The sequence below is a fragment of the Chamaea fasciata genome, unplaced genomic scaffold (assembly GCF_029207755.1).
Source record: "Chamaea fasciata isolate MVZ Bird 193981 ecotype frontalis unplaced genomic scaffold, bChaFas1.0.hap1 SCAF_24, whole genome shotgun sequence".
Lineage (NCBI taxonomy): Eukaryota > Metazoa > Chordata > Aves > Passeriformes > Sylviidae > Chamaea > Chamaea fasciata.
The window spans coordinates 4,670,236-4,683,970 of record NW_027094109.1 but is presented as its reverse complement, the minus strand read 5'-3'; the positions used below and the strand labels follow the sequence as shown (position 1 = coordinate 4,683,970).

Here is a 13,735-nt window from a genome sequence, read left to right as displayed (position 1 = left end):
ATAAGAGAGATAGGAATAAAAGAACATTGTGGGAGCTTTTACAGAGTTCCTGAAGTCACTTTTCAGGATGTGGGCTCCGCTGTGGGAGGGTTTTTGCAGCTGCTCCTAGGAAAGTGCTTGGCAAGGAATGTGCCAGGGCTGCTGCTTGCTTGTGTTTTTTGTCTTTCCCTCGTTTCATTTCCAGGTGAACAAAGAACATCCCCAGCATTCCACCTGGTCCAAATGCTGCTCCTACTAAACGAAATTACCTCTGCAACAGCATTTGTGCTCACATTGCACTGAGTACACCAGGAAACAAAACAAGCTGCCTTTGATGTCTCCAAGCAAATTAAAGGAGGGGTGCATTCAAACTCACCTGCTGGGATTTTGGCCCTGGCCTGGTGTTTATTTCAGAAGTCCCGTTCAGGACAGTTAAATGTGGCTTGCGCCGCTTCACCTCTGCTCTTCTGGCGCTGTGCAATATTTCACCTGGAGCAGAAGGTGCCCCAGGAGGAGATTCTGGCTGAGAATTGGGGCAGCTTTTCCTGATCAATAAATCAGGAAGATTTTTAGCCCAACCCCTCTTACAGGCTGCTGTTTTAGAGCAGCCTGTAGAAGCTGTGAGGTGTTTTTGGTGGTGCAGCAGCACCTGACGGCTCTCTGAGCTATTAATGCAGACAAAGGGAAATCCTGCTCCTTGGTGTGGGTACTGCTGCTCTTCTTTAAAAGCTGCTTTTCCCTCAGGTTGTGTCTGATGTGCCAGGGCTGTCTGCATCTCTGTTTTGTGTAGCTGGAGCAATAAGCCTGACCTGTCTTGACATCCCTCTCCATTTCTGGACTGCCGCCCTGTTCCTGTCTCTCCTACATCTTCCCTGTGCTGTGTCGTCCCCGTTCCTTTGAGCACTGTGTGATTATGTGGGAGGAGCAGGTTTCTGGACTGATGCCTGGCTTGTGTCTCTTTGTGTCCCCCTCGTGCCTGTGCTGCCCTGTGTCCCCAGGCCTGGTGCAGAGGTGTGTGGTGATCCAGAGGGATGAGAACGGCTTCGGGCTGACGGTCAGCGGGGACAACCCCGTCTTCGTGCAGTCCGTCAAGGAAGGTGAGAGCAAACGTCCCCCGAACCTGCCAGCTCTCCCTGGGGATCCTGGGAGTGTGTGTGAGCTGCAGCAGGGAACCTCCCAAACCCCTCGCAGGTGGGGTGGGAAGGGATGCGCAAGGTCAGGGTTGAGCAGGGAATGCATTCCTTGGGATCTTCTCGCAGGCAGGCACTGGCAGGAGGAGAGGACACAGCCCGAAGCTGTGCCAGGGGAGGTTTAGGTTGGACATCAGGGAAAAATCCTTCACTGAAAGAATGATTGGGCACTGGAATGATCTGCCCAGGGAGGGGGTGGAGTCCCTGTTTGTTTAAAACCAGACTGGACGTGGCACTCACTGCCTGTGGTTTAGCTGATGAGGAGCTGTCAGGTCATAGGTTGGACTTGATAATCTCAAAGGGCTTTTCCAGCCTGGTTCATTCTGTGTTCTGGTGGGTTTGGAGCTGACCTGCATCCCAAGGGGAGGAAATGACTCCTTGGTACATGCTGGGATCATGGCCTGGTGTATCCAGTGCCAGGGGAAAGCAAAACTGCTCTGGACTCGAAACCCAGAGGTTTTACTGACAGAGGAAGCTTGGCTGAGGGCAGGAGTGTTCTGCATGTTTTACAGAAGTCTTCAAACCATTTTTGCTATAAATGATGGTATTGAAAGGGGAACTAAGTGATTTCTTGCCTCTCCAGATGGAGCAGCCATGCGGGCTGGAGTGCAGACAGGTGATAGAATTATCAAGGTAAGGCAGTGAAATGGTGAGAGGAACGTGTCCTTTGTATTAAATGAGCTCTTTCCCTGAAAAAAAAATGTCACTGATGTGTCTGCTGTAGTGTTTGCACTGGGAATGGACTAAGCTTCAGTGTTCTGGGGATGACTCTCCTCCAAATCCTCATTTTAGAATTTTATGGGCAAGTCCAGCGCCCTGCCAGGTTCGAGGATCACAACTACAATAAAACCAGAAATGGCAGGGAAGAGAAGGAAAGCAGAGTTGTTAATAACGACCTGTAAATAAACAGCCTGCCTGAATTGCTGTTTCCCCCCCAACTGCTCCCACATCCCTGTTCTTTTTTAGTCCCAAGCAAGCAAGAAATCAAGCCAGTGACTTAAAAGACTCTGTAAACCATTGCTGCAAACTGCTGCAGCAGTTCCTGACACAGATGGAGCTGGGATTTCAACCAGGCATTGAAATTAATGAATTAAATTAGCTGCCCTGTTGTTTTCCTGCCCAGGCAGAGATGGATTGCCTTTTTTTTTTTGTTGCTGTTTGCCTGCTGGAGTTCTTTTGGTGTGCGCACAGTTTTCTTTGTGCAGAGCTCTGCTCGCTGAGATAAACTGTTAGAAGGATAAATTATTTTATCTGGTAGTGTCTTGCAAGAGGCAGTGATGGAGATGGGGGAGAGGAAAACGCTGCAGTTCTCCTGGTGCCTTTTGTGGAGTGTGTGGGGTTGCTTGGAAATCGGGAGCCAAACACTGAATTTTCTCCCCTCCCTGCCCAGGTGAACGGGACTCTGGTGACACACTCGAACCATTTGGAGGTGGTCAAGCTGATCAAGTGTAAGTAGAGGCAGGTGGCTCTTGTGTCACCTTTGAGGTGTGCCAGCCATCGTTTCCAGGGCCCTGCCAAGTGACAGGGGTGAGCTCAGTGCTGAGAGATAAAAGGGACTGTGTGAAACGGGGAAGTGAAATTGAAATTGTTTTGACATCCTGAGTTGAAGCTGATATACGTCCTCCTTTAGCTTCTCCTCAACTTAATGTTTGAATTAGCACCAAGCCTTGCCTGGGTGCTTTCCCACCTTTTATTTTCACCTTAAATTCCACAGCTGGGCAGGCACTTAACGTGCATTTCCGTGTGATGCCTGCACAGCTCTGCAGGAAATACCTTCCTGGTGGATTTTCTTGTACGAGGAAGGAGATGGTTCCTTCCAGCCTGGTTTGTTTTGTGTGTGTGCACTGGAAATGGCAACCTGCTGGGCTGGAAATTGGGTTCTTGCCTTTATAAAGGAATATCTGAAATGTTTAAACCAGGAAGAAGGGGTGCAAGAGGTTCAGGGGCTTGGAGGAGGAATGGGTGAGGGGAAAAGAGAAGCCTGGCAATGTCCTCATGTGTGTGTGTGTGACCTGTGCCTGTCCCTGTGTCCCCACAGCGGGTTCCTATGTAGCTCTCACTGTCCAGGGGCGCCCTCCAGGGTCGCCCCAGATTCCCCTGGCGGATTCCGACGTGGATCTGGCAGCTTTTGGGCATATGTCTCCCATCATGGCATCCCCCCACTCGCCTGGCACGTCAGGGAATGCTGAAAGGATCACCAGCCCAGTGCTCATGGGGGTAAGGTTGAATCTTTCTTCCCAAACTTTCCAAAAGGGGAAATGGAGTCGGGTGGTTTTGAATTTTTTTTAATATATTTTCTTTTTCCCTTCAAATTAGCATTGGGATATTTATCTTGTCAGTGGGTGTTCATTCACTCGTAAAAACGCATTTTGCAAGTAAAAATGTCCAGTCCTATCTGAGGTGATAGAAATACAGGGTTTTGTACTGTTGATAGCTGTTCAAAATTAAGAAGGAATGCACAGGATGGGGTTGGAAATTCGAATTGCTTCTCATAGGGCTTTTCAGAGCCTGGTTTGAGGAAGTAGGTGAAAAATGTGCCTGTCCGTTTTCCTTATCTGCCCAGCTCCCCCCACAAACCCAACTTGAATCTCTGTATTTCCTAGGAGGAGAATAACATTGTCCACAACCAGAAGGTGGAGATTCTGAGGAAGATGCTCCAGAAGGAGCAGGAGAGGCTGCAGGTACTGGGGTTGTGCAGGTTGCAGAGAGCTGGGGGAGGTGATACAAAGAGGGCCTGTTAAATCACAATTTATTATCAGAGCTGTGCAAAACAGAGACTCTGTGCAGCAGCTCCTCGGGCGTGCAGATGTGCAGGTGCTGATTTAAAAGGCACAAACAGTGAATTCTCCTGCAGGTCCTGCAGGAGGAGTACAGCAGAAGCCCCTCCACCCGCCTGCTCAAGGAGATCCAGGAGGCAAAGAAACACATTCCTCAGCTGCAGGAGCAGCTGTCCAAGGCCACGGGCTGCACTCAGGTAAGGGGCTCTGGGGAATGCTCATCCTGGGGCTTGAGGGTGCTCTGGGCAAGCTGGAGTTGTTTGGACAGGCAGGCTGCACCCTCTACAGCTGAGATTTGAAAGTTGGCTCTGTCACCTTAATCAGGATGTGGAGGAGATTTTATTTTTTTTTTTTTTTAAGAGCTCTCAGCTCTTCTCTGCAAAACCTGCTTTTAAGAACAAGTGCAAGCAACGATGTGTTTATTATCTGTCAGTGCGACTTAAAATACACCCATGAAGTCATCCTTGGAAGCTTTAAACAATTTTGTTTTCACTTTCAGAGGGAAAAAAAAATAAAATAAACGTAGGCTGTGTCATTTTTCCCTTTTCCCCCTGTGTTAAAAGCACTGAAAACTTGGTGTGGGTTTTTGTTGTTTTCTCTTAGAAAGTCATTGCAGCCTTCTCTGGATAAATTAAGGGTTTATGAGTAATGTGAGCTAGCTGGCTTTTCAAAGAGTTGATGTTTAAGGATGGTCTCTTGTTTTCTCTTAGAAAGTCATTGCAGCCTTTTCTAGATAAATTAAGGGTTTATGAGTAATGTGAGCTAGCTGGCTTTTGGAGGAGCTTAAGGATGGTCTCTTGGAATACTGTGCTGTCTCCCAGCTCATCCTTTCCTCCTTGCAGGATGGAGTCCTGTCCTCCAGGTCGGTGTCGGAGTCGCTGCAGATCAGCGAGGGGGAGGCAGAGAGTGGGGACAGCGGCAGCAAACTGGATTTCAGTGGTGACAGCCCCTCCAGGCCCAACAGCGACATTGCTGATGTGAGTCTGGGGCAGCCCCAGGGCTTTGCTTCTCTCCCTTTTTTGGGTTTCCTTGGCAGATTCTGTGGATTTGTAATACATTACTGGAACAGGCTCCCCAGTGCCCACCAAAACCTTTTCCCTGTGAAATCCTGTTCTGTTGCACTGGTGTCAGAGACTGGGAGGGAATAATCTGTGGGGTTTTATCCAGGATTAGATTGCCCTGGCATTAATCCCTGTAACCAAACAGGGAAAGATGGATGCCAGCATCCTGCTCAAAACTCATTTGGCAATTAGAGCATCTTGGAAGGGACTATTCCAACTGCAGCAGCGTGACTCAGATCCAGGCAGCTTGCCCTGAAAATGGGAAAGAGCCTTCCTCCCACCAGATCAGCTTCAATTCCTGCCACAGCAAAGGCTCTTGGTGTGTTCACTCATTAGTTACCAATCTGTGTGCTCCTGTGCCTAATCCTTAATTAAGTCACTGTCTGATTAGCGCAGGGGAATTGAGACTCTCTGCTTGGGTTTGGCCTAAGTTTGTTGATTAACTTAAGGATGTGGGAGCTAAATTTGTCCCAGCAGTTGGAAGTGAAAGGGAGGTGGGTGAGATGGGAGGATCCACCACTCTTGTTTTGAAACATTCCAACTCCAAATCTGACCAGATCCCACTCGGTGTTTGTGTTTAATAAATCCACAACAAAATTCATCATTATCTACCTAATTAAGTCATCCTGGCATTACTGGGGATGGGCTTTGATCGGTGCAGGTGATTGGCACACCAAACATTCCAGCTTTTCACTCCAGCTCTGAGAAACTTCAGGATCGGGGGGGGGAAGAAACCTTTGGGAGTGGGAAGAGTTCTGCAGCTGGGAAAAAACCAGGCTGGAAAGCAACAGCCTGAGCAGTAGCCTGGCTGGAAAAAACCTTTGGACGCACTGAAGATGAGCCAGCAGCACGTGGTTTTTGCAGATAAGGCTCTGCGGGCTTCCTGAGCCAAAGGATTGCTGGGAGATGGGAGAAGAGAGCTGAGCTGTGAGAAAAGGTGGAGAAAGCCAAGGGCTGGGGATTTTACAGCCCTGCTGCTGCTCGCTGTCACCACATTTCCCACCAAAACTTCTGCATTCACTTGAGTTTTGGGGGTTTTTTTTTGTTTAACTGTGCACGTAGGAGACAGATTTTACTCTGGTTTTTCACACCTCCTTTTCCTGTGAGAAAGGAGAAGTCTTTGGCTGTTGTGGCTGACACGCTGCCCTGTGCAGTTCTCCCTTTCCTGGATGTGCTGGTACTTACCAGAACTGAACTTCCCTCGTTCCCAGAGTCCTCGCAGTGGCCTGAAGGAGAGGATTTATCCCGATGAGAGCCCAGAGAAGGCTGAGCTTCAAGATACTGTGAGTACAAAGCACCAAGTGTCACAACAGCATCTCCTCTAACGAGCCCATTCAAATCTTGCTGCTTTCCCCCCCACTTCTCCAAATGGAGCATGCCTGAACTTTGCTTTAGAAGATAAAATGCAATTAAAGCGGTGCAGGGAAGGTTAATTAGCTGAGTAAATGTTTATGGAGCTTAAGAGCAGGGCCGTTTAGAGGCGAGAAATACCCAATCTGCAGTAAAACAGCTGGGCCTGGAATAAGGAGAGCAGTTACACGTGTTTTATTCCTTGAGTCCAGCTTTTTTTCTAGGATGTTCACTCATTTAGGGGCTGGCATTTCCAGCAGGGCTACAAGTGGAGCTCAGCAGGAAGAGCAGATCTGTCTGAACATATCATCATCATCCTTGGGATGACTCCTTGAATTCTCCTTCCCCTCCTCTGCTTGTCCTCTCAAAGCCACATTTTCCCCTCTGTGCAGAGATGAGCATTTGGGCACGTGCCACGTGCTTGGTGTGCTCCTGATCCACCTGGTTTGATGTTTGGGAATGTTTGGGATGCTGGGAGAAGCTTTTGGGAGGGGGAGCCAAGGGTGGCATTTTTATCCAAGGGTGGCATTTTTATCCAAGGGTGGCATTTTTATCCAAGAGTGGCATTTTTATCCAGGGGTGGCATTTTTATCCAGCAGTGCCATTGCTGAGACTTTGCTTCTCTCCCTTTTTTGGGTTTCCTTGGCAGATTGTGTGTGTGTTGTGCTGGTAACTCTGGGCATTAGTGGAACAGGCTCCTCAGTGCCCACCAAAAGCTTGTCCCTGTGAAAAACATGTTCTGTTTCTCTGGTGTTAGAGACTGGGAGGGAATAAACTGGGGGGTTTTATCCAGGAAAACTCCAGGCTGGAAAGCAGCAGCCTGAGCAGTAGCCTGGCTGGAAAAACCTTTGGCCACACTGAGGATGAGCATTTGGCCACGTGCTTGGTGTGCTCCTGGCTGCAGGTGCTCTTGATCCACCTGGTGTCATGTTTGGGAATTTTTGGATGCTGGGAGAAGCTTTTGAAGAATTCAAATGATCAGAATATCTGCAAGTTTTACCGTGAGGGACAATCCCAGCTTTGTGCTTCTTTTCCTTCTCTTCCCCAGGATTCCCAGTCCAGTGTTGGGAGTCCCCTGTCCCGAGTGGGGACTCAGATCATTGGAGCAGAGGATGATGATTTTGACACGGAGCAGGAGCAGGTGGGAATGACTTGGAGCCTTTTTTTTCCCCCCAGCAACCAGAATTCTCCTCCCCTGTTCCCAAACTGCCTTGCTACTGTGAATACTTCTTGTATGCTGAAATAAGAATTTGGGGATGGGATTCCTGTTGTTGCTGATCTTTCCAAACAGAAACATTTGGGGAGTTTGTGACAATATCCATCTTTGAGCCTGTTTTTTTTTCCTTTCCCCTCCAATTTCTTTCTAGGAATTAATTTACCTTATTTCATTTTCTTTAGCTTTTATTAAATACTGAATTCTCGTCACAGCAGCAGAGCTGCTGCCTGTTTGCTCTGAATTATTTTCGCTGTCTTTTCTTTTGTTCCTGAATAATTGAGAAGCAATTCCCTGTATCCCTGGCAGATCAATGGGCAGTGCAGCTGCTTCCAGAACATCGAGCTCCTGAAATCCCGCCCAGCTCACCTGGCTGTGCTCCTGCACCACGTGGTGTCCCAGTTTGATCCTGCAGCTCTGGTGAGAACCTCTGGAATTGTTTCCCTGGCTCACGTTTGGGAATCACCACCAGAATTCACCAGGTCTCGTGTGGCACTCAGTGCCATGACCTGGCAAGGAGGGAAGTGCAGACCCCGTGCAGGCCTGAGGGTGATAAATCCTCATTTATCTCCTCAGATGAATGGAGAAACACACAAAGAATTGTTTCCTTTACCTTTGGCTGCTTATAAATAATTATTTGTCTCCTGAAAGGCTCTCATTCCACCCCAGGGTGTGGGATTAGTTGTCTGCAGGGAGGGTTTGATGTCTCTGCTCCTTCCCTCTCCCCTTCCCTGAGGAGCTGGGGATGATTTCAACCCAGCACTGCTGAATTCCTTGAAAAATTGGAAAGAAAACTTGGAGTTTTCATGGTTTTCACCTCATTTCTTGCCCTCCTGTTCCCCACAGCTGTGCTACCTTTACACAGACCTGTACAAACAGACCAATTCCAAAGAGACCCGCCGTGTTTTCCTGGAGTTCTACCAGTTTTTCCTGGACAGAGCTGCAGTAGGTTCCACTTGTTTTCCTCGTTTGCACACCCATCCCAGCAAGTTGACTTTGACCTTTCTCCACTCACCTGATCTGTGAAAAACTTAAGGGGGTTAAAGCCCTTCAAAAAGAAATGGTTTTAAAAATCAAAATCGGGAGGATGTTTAATAAATAACTTCATTAAACGTAATGATGTAATGAAAGCTTTGAGTATTTTTGTTGAAATGTTAGCAGGGAAGTGATGCCTGGGGACCAAATAAATCCCTGGGGGTTTGTTGTTGATAGGAGAGATAATTCAGTGGTAGGTGAGCAAGCTCTGGCTCTTCCGTGTTGCTTTGTAGTTAATAATTGCTGTGGGTATTGATGTGGATTGGGAAATTTTAAGTGTCTGTTGGAAAGCTGAGAAAATTCTTTGCTGTCGTGAATTAAACTCCCAGAAGGTGCAGCAGAGGTTTATATACCACATGTCCATCTGAAATAATCTCTGTGAATTAGAACATATTCATGGGAGTCTCCCCTTTTCAAATCAGCAGCTGCTCAGGTTGGATGATTTTGGCTTTTGGGGGAATTTGGTGTGATTTGTGTGTTTTTTCTTGGGGTTTTATCGGGGTGCTGGTTTCTCTGTTGGTTCTTCCAGCCTTTCTTTCCTTTTGCAGAACCTGAAAGTGCCAGTTCCAGATGAAATCTCCTTGGAATTAGGTAGGGTGCTGCGTTTGTGGGAGTCAAGGGCAGAGGTGGGGGTTAACTCAGGGAAGTGACTTTATTGAAGTCATTTATTGAAGGTGGGGACTGTTCCCAGAGGAATAATTGATGGATTTTGTGCCTGGCAGACAGGAGAAGGCCAGAGCTCATCCCTGAAGAGCTGCACCGCCAGTTCATCCAAACCATGCAGGACAAAGTCTGCCCAGAGGTTCAGAGGAACCTGGAAGATTTCAGGTACCAAAATCTCTCTGTGGAGTTTCCATTTAATTCGTGTTTTATTTCAATCAGCGTTCCAGCACAGGGAAACCTGAGGGACATGAAAATGCTGTTAGACTGGATAGGAATAAACCAGGAATATACCCTGTGACCAATCCTTAATCTATTGCAATCCTAGAGCTTGGATTCTTCATTCCTTGCAGCTGTGTGAGGAAATCTCTGTTTTCTGAGGTGTTGTTACATAAATCTCTCTTCCTGATTGCGTTCATAATCAGCTTATATTTTTTTTTTTCCCTGTTTTCCTTCCCTCTCCCCTTTGGGCAGGGAATATGTATATATATATAATTTATAATTTATTTTTAATTCTTTTATAATTCTCCTCCCTGTCTCCAACCCTTTTTCAGGCAGAAGAGGAGCATGGGGCTGACGCTGGCCGAGGGGGAGCTGAGCAGGCTGGACGCCGAGCGGCTCCGCGACCGCAACGCCGTGGAGAGGGAGAGGAGCTGTGCAGAGCAGATCATTGCCAAGATCGAGGAGGTCCTGTAAGTGACTGCAAAGAGAAAGATGGGGTAAAAACAAACAAACAAACAAAAAACGCCCCCAAAAATCAATAAACAAACAAAAAAAAACCTCCAAAAAAATCAAACAAACCAAAAAAACCGCCGTGGATTGGAGAGGAGCTGTGCAGAGCAGATCATTGCCAAGATCGAGGAGGTCTCATAAGTGACAGGAAAGAGAAAGGTGGGGTAAAAAAAACCAACCAAACAAACAAGAAACCCAAAAAACCAAGCCAAACAAACAAAACCCCAAAACAAACCAACCAAACAAAAAAAGCCAAAAAAACCCAAACGAACAAAAAAGACACCATGGAGAAGGAGAGGAGCTGTGCAGAACAGGTCATTGCCAAAATCGAGGAAGTCCTGTAAGTTACAGAAAATAGAAAGGTGGGGTAAATAACAACAACAATAACAACAACAACAATAATAATAATAATAATTATAATAAATGCCATGGAGAAGGAGAGGAGTTGCCATTGCCAGCTTGTGCATTATTAGATCAGAGCCCTTCTCCTGTAGAAACAACAGCTTCACAGCCCGTTCTCTCCTTTTTCATGTGGGCTGAATCCAATTTCCACAGCTGAACCCTCAGTTTTTGATTCCTGATTTTGATTTATTTCCCCCGCTGGGACTGCTGAACATTCTAAAGGGACACTTCAACACAGCTACTGACGCTCTGGGTGGATGGGACCGGGTGTTAATTGGGTTTTGAGTTTCGTTTTGAAAGCCTTTCTTGTTTTTTAGGATGACATCTCAGCCTCTGGAAGAAGACAAGAGGTAAAGGGAGCTCGGGCTGTGTTGTGCTGATGGAACAAGACAGCCCTCTCCTGGCTGCTCTCAACACTCCTCTGCTGAATAAATCCTCCCCTGGCATAAATCATTGGAATTCAGAGCATCTGCCTCATCTTTGCTCATGTTTGTTGCCTGTGTTTCACATCTTAAAAATTACTGTCGCCGGGAGTTGGTGTTTATTTTTGTTTTGTGCTGTAACTGCTGCAATCTGCTCTAACATTTATTTTCTGTGTGTGCCTTGTCCTGTTCGGTTTTTATCTGAGCAGCTTTTCCTCCACTCCTTGCAGTGCCCTTTTACTGCTGCTTATTTTTGCCATAACTCAGAGCTATAATGTGACATCAAATAAGGTTCTAGTGTCGAATTTTAAGACCTTCTGTGTAATTCTCAGAATTGTATTTTCACCTCCTGGGCTCCTGTGCATTTGATCACGGAATGATTTAGGTTGGAAGGGACCTTAAAGATGATTTAATTCCAATCCCTGCCACAGGCAGGGACACCTTCCACTGTCCCGGGGGGTTCCAAGCCCTGTCCAGCCTGGCCTTGGATAATTCCAGGGATCCAGGGGCACCCTGTGCCAGAGCCTCCCCACCCATATATCCCGTTTATTTACTCCATCATTTACAAAAGGATAAATTCTGATGTTGGCTGAGCCTTCTTCCCATTATCCGTGGGAATTTATTTCCATTCATTTCATCCCTTTAATTTGAAAACGAACTTCTCAGCAGAACCTTGGCACTTGACCTTAATTTTATTGACTCGATATATTTCTTTATTTTCCCGATATATTTCTCTTCAACCTCCCTGTTTTTCTGTGTGTTTGGCAGCTCCACGATGCAATATGTGATCCTCACCTACATGAAACACCTGGGAGTCAAGGTCAAAGAGCCTCGGAACCTGGAGCAGAAACGGGGCCGGATTGGTTTCCTGCCAAAGATCAAGGTAGTGGCCACAGGGGATCTGTGTGCAATTCAAACCCCACGGTTTTGCAGGCAAAAAAAAAAAGGTTAAAAATCGGTGTGATTTTTGTGTTCCGAGAGGATCTGGGCTTGCTGAGCTGCACAGCAAACCCGAGAGCTGAAGTTGGGTTCTGCATCTGTTGGCAGATGCGTGAATTGGAAATAATTGGAATCGTTTCCTCTTTCCCTACCCCTGAATTCACCTTGTTTCCCTCAGTTATTAAAACTTTGGGTGAGGAATGTTTCGTAGAACACAACCTCGAGCCACAGGAGGGTCTCATTAAAGCTCTTGCCTTGTTTACTTCAGTTTTTTTTCTGGAGAAACTTGCCCAAACCCTCCTGGTTTGCAATGCAGGAGAGCTCTTCTCCCTGCCACCCCCACTCTTCCAGTTATATAACGAATATTTCCACCAAAACTCCATCCCTGTGGGTGTGATCCCTTGTCTCCCACGGCGTGGGGGTGTATCTGGTCACAGCAGCTGCTTATTTTCATCAGCATTTCACCTTCCTTTGAAGTATTGAAGAGAGTTTGAAGCAGTTCTGTGCTGTGGAAAGGTGAAACCTTTCTGAGGGTTTGTGTCCTCTCCCTCGTGCAGCTTTAAGGAGTTAATTAAAACCTCAGTGAGCAGCTGGATTTGAAGCAGTGAGCCATGAGTTTGCTTTTCTTTTCCTGCAGCAAAGCATCAAGAAGGAGAAGGAAGGAGAGGAGAAAGGGAAGAGGAGAGGGTTCCCCAACATCCTGGGCCCCCCCAGGAGACCCAGCCGGCACGACAGCAGCGCCAGTACGTCAGCCCAGGGAGCCCCTGGGCCCTGAAAGCCACAGAAGATCCCTGGGATTCAAAAATCCCTGCCAGGAAACCCGATTTCCCTCATCCCACCCCATCCCAAACATCATCCCACCCCATCCTGCCTCACCCAGTCCCAGTCCTCCCAGTCTGGAATTTCCCCCGCTTCTCCCAGTTCCCTTCTGACCCTGTCTTGCCCTGAGGAGCTGTGGGATCGAATTTTGGGGGTGGGATTTTGAGGTGGTTGGGGGCAGGATTGAGTGATTTTCAGCAGGATTGAGCGACCCTAAACGTTTTGTTGTTCAAACCCCGTTTCAGAGGCGCACAGACCCGTTCTGACCCCGAGCTGCTGCCTCTCTCCCCACGTTCCCAGCGGTGTGATGCCCATTCTCTTTGTCCAGTTGGCAGGGCCATGGAGATGCAGAAGCCCAGGCACCCCAAGCACTCCCCCACAGCCTCCTCTGTGAGCCCGGAGCCCCCCGAGTCGGGCAAGATGCGGCAGAGCGGCTCCTGCAGCGATGGCACAGACGCCCCTTACCCCCCTGCCAACCCCATGTCCCCCCTGGCCGTGGGGCCCTTTGCCTCCCCAGAGGGCAGCAAGGACAGTGACACAGGTAGGCTGGAACGAAGGCTGGTGCTGTGAACAGGATGTGCAGAGCGCTGACGCAACGGGCCGGGCCAGTTAGGAAATGCTTTGATGTCATTAGAGCTGCTCTTGCTCGCCTTTTAATCAGCTCTCCTCAATTAGGGAATCTTGGCCATGGGCAGCAGGGGTTGTTAGTGGGTTCTGCCGCTGGATCGCGCAACAGGAAAAACCCACCAGGTGCCAGCCTGTGTCACCTGAAGCTTTTGTCGCTGAGATTGGTTCTCTCCGGTCTGGGAGCCGAGTTCCTCCAGCTCTGGAGCTGGGATCGGGAGGCTCTGGAGAGGCTGGGGTGTTCTCTGATGTCCTCTGACTCGGTTCCTCACCTCTGACGTTTATTCTGGGCGCAGGTTTGAAGCAGCCTGGGGAAGCCCCACCTGCCAGTGACTCCGTGGATGGCACCCCCCGCACGCCCAACAACACCTTTGAGTTCCCATCTCCTCTGGAAAACCTGCAGGAGGAGGAGGGAGAATCAGAGAGGTAACTCTGGGAGCTTGAGGGTCAGGAAATCTTGGGATGGGTTGGAAAAGATCATTGTAGATGATCAGCTGGATGGTGGCTGTTGGAATTTAGTACAAAATTACAT

At 48.1% G+C, this 13,735-nt stretch overlaps 1 protein-coding gene across 4 annotated transcripts in view; it reads left to right on the top strand.

The window, feature by feature from the left end:
* Nucleotides 1-13,735, top strand: part of ARHGEF12 (Rho guanine nucleotide exchange factor 12) — a 70,986-nt gene that overhangs the window by 40,558 nt on the left and 16,693 nt on the right. For all 4 annotated transcript variants that reach the window (XM_066203449.1, XM_066203448.1, XM_066203451.1 and 1 more), the window contains 19 exons: nt 978-1,076; nt 1,753-1,802; nt 2,560-2,617; nt 3,208-3,386; nt 3,773-3,850; nt 4,024-4,143; nt 4,789-4,923; nt 6,219-6,290; nt 7,406-7,498; nt 7,880-7,990; nt 8,417-8,515; nt 9,154-9,196; nt 9,328-9,433; nt 9,820-9,957; nt 10,717-10,749; nt 11,590-11,704; nt 12,398-12,503; nt 12,908-13,120; nt 13,500-13,629. In XM_066203449.1, coding sequence (XP_066059546.1) covers nt 978-1,076; nt 1,753-1,802; nt 2,560-2,617; nt 3,208-3,386; nt 3,773-3,850; nt 4,024-4,143; nt 4,789-4,923; nt 6,219-6,290; nt 7,406-7,498; nt 7,880-7,990; nt 8,417-8,515; nt 9,154-9,196; nt 9,328-9,433; nt 9,820-9,957; nt 10,717-10,749; nt 11,590-11,704; nt 12,398-12,503; nt 12,908-13,120; nt 13,500-13,629 — 1,978 coding nt within the window. The remainder of the gene's footprint in view (nt 1-977; nt 1,077-1,752; nt 1,803-2,559; nt 2,618-3,207; nt 3,387-3,772; nt 3,851-4,023; nt 4,144-4,788; nt 4,924-6,218; nt 6,291-7,405; nt 7,499-7,879; nt 7,991-8,416; nt 8,516-9,153; nt 9,197-9,327; nt 9,434-9,819; nt 9,958-10,716; nt 10,750-11,589; nt 11,705-12,397; nt 12,504-12,907; nt 13,121-13,499; nt 13,630-13,735) is intronic.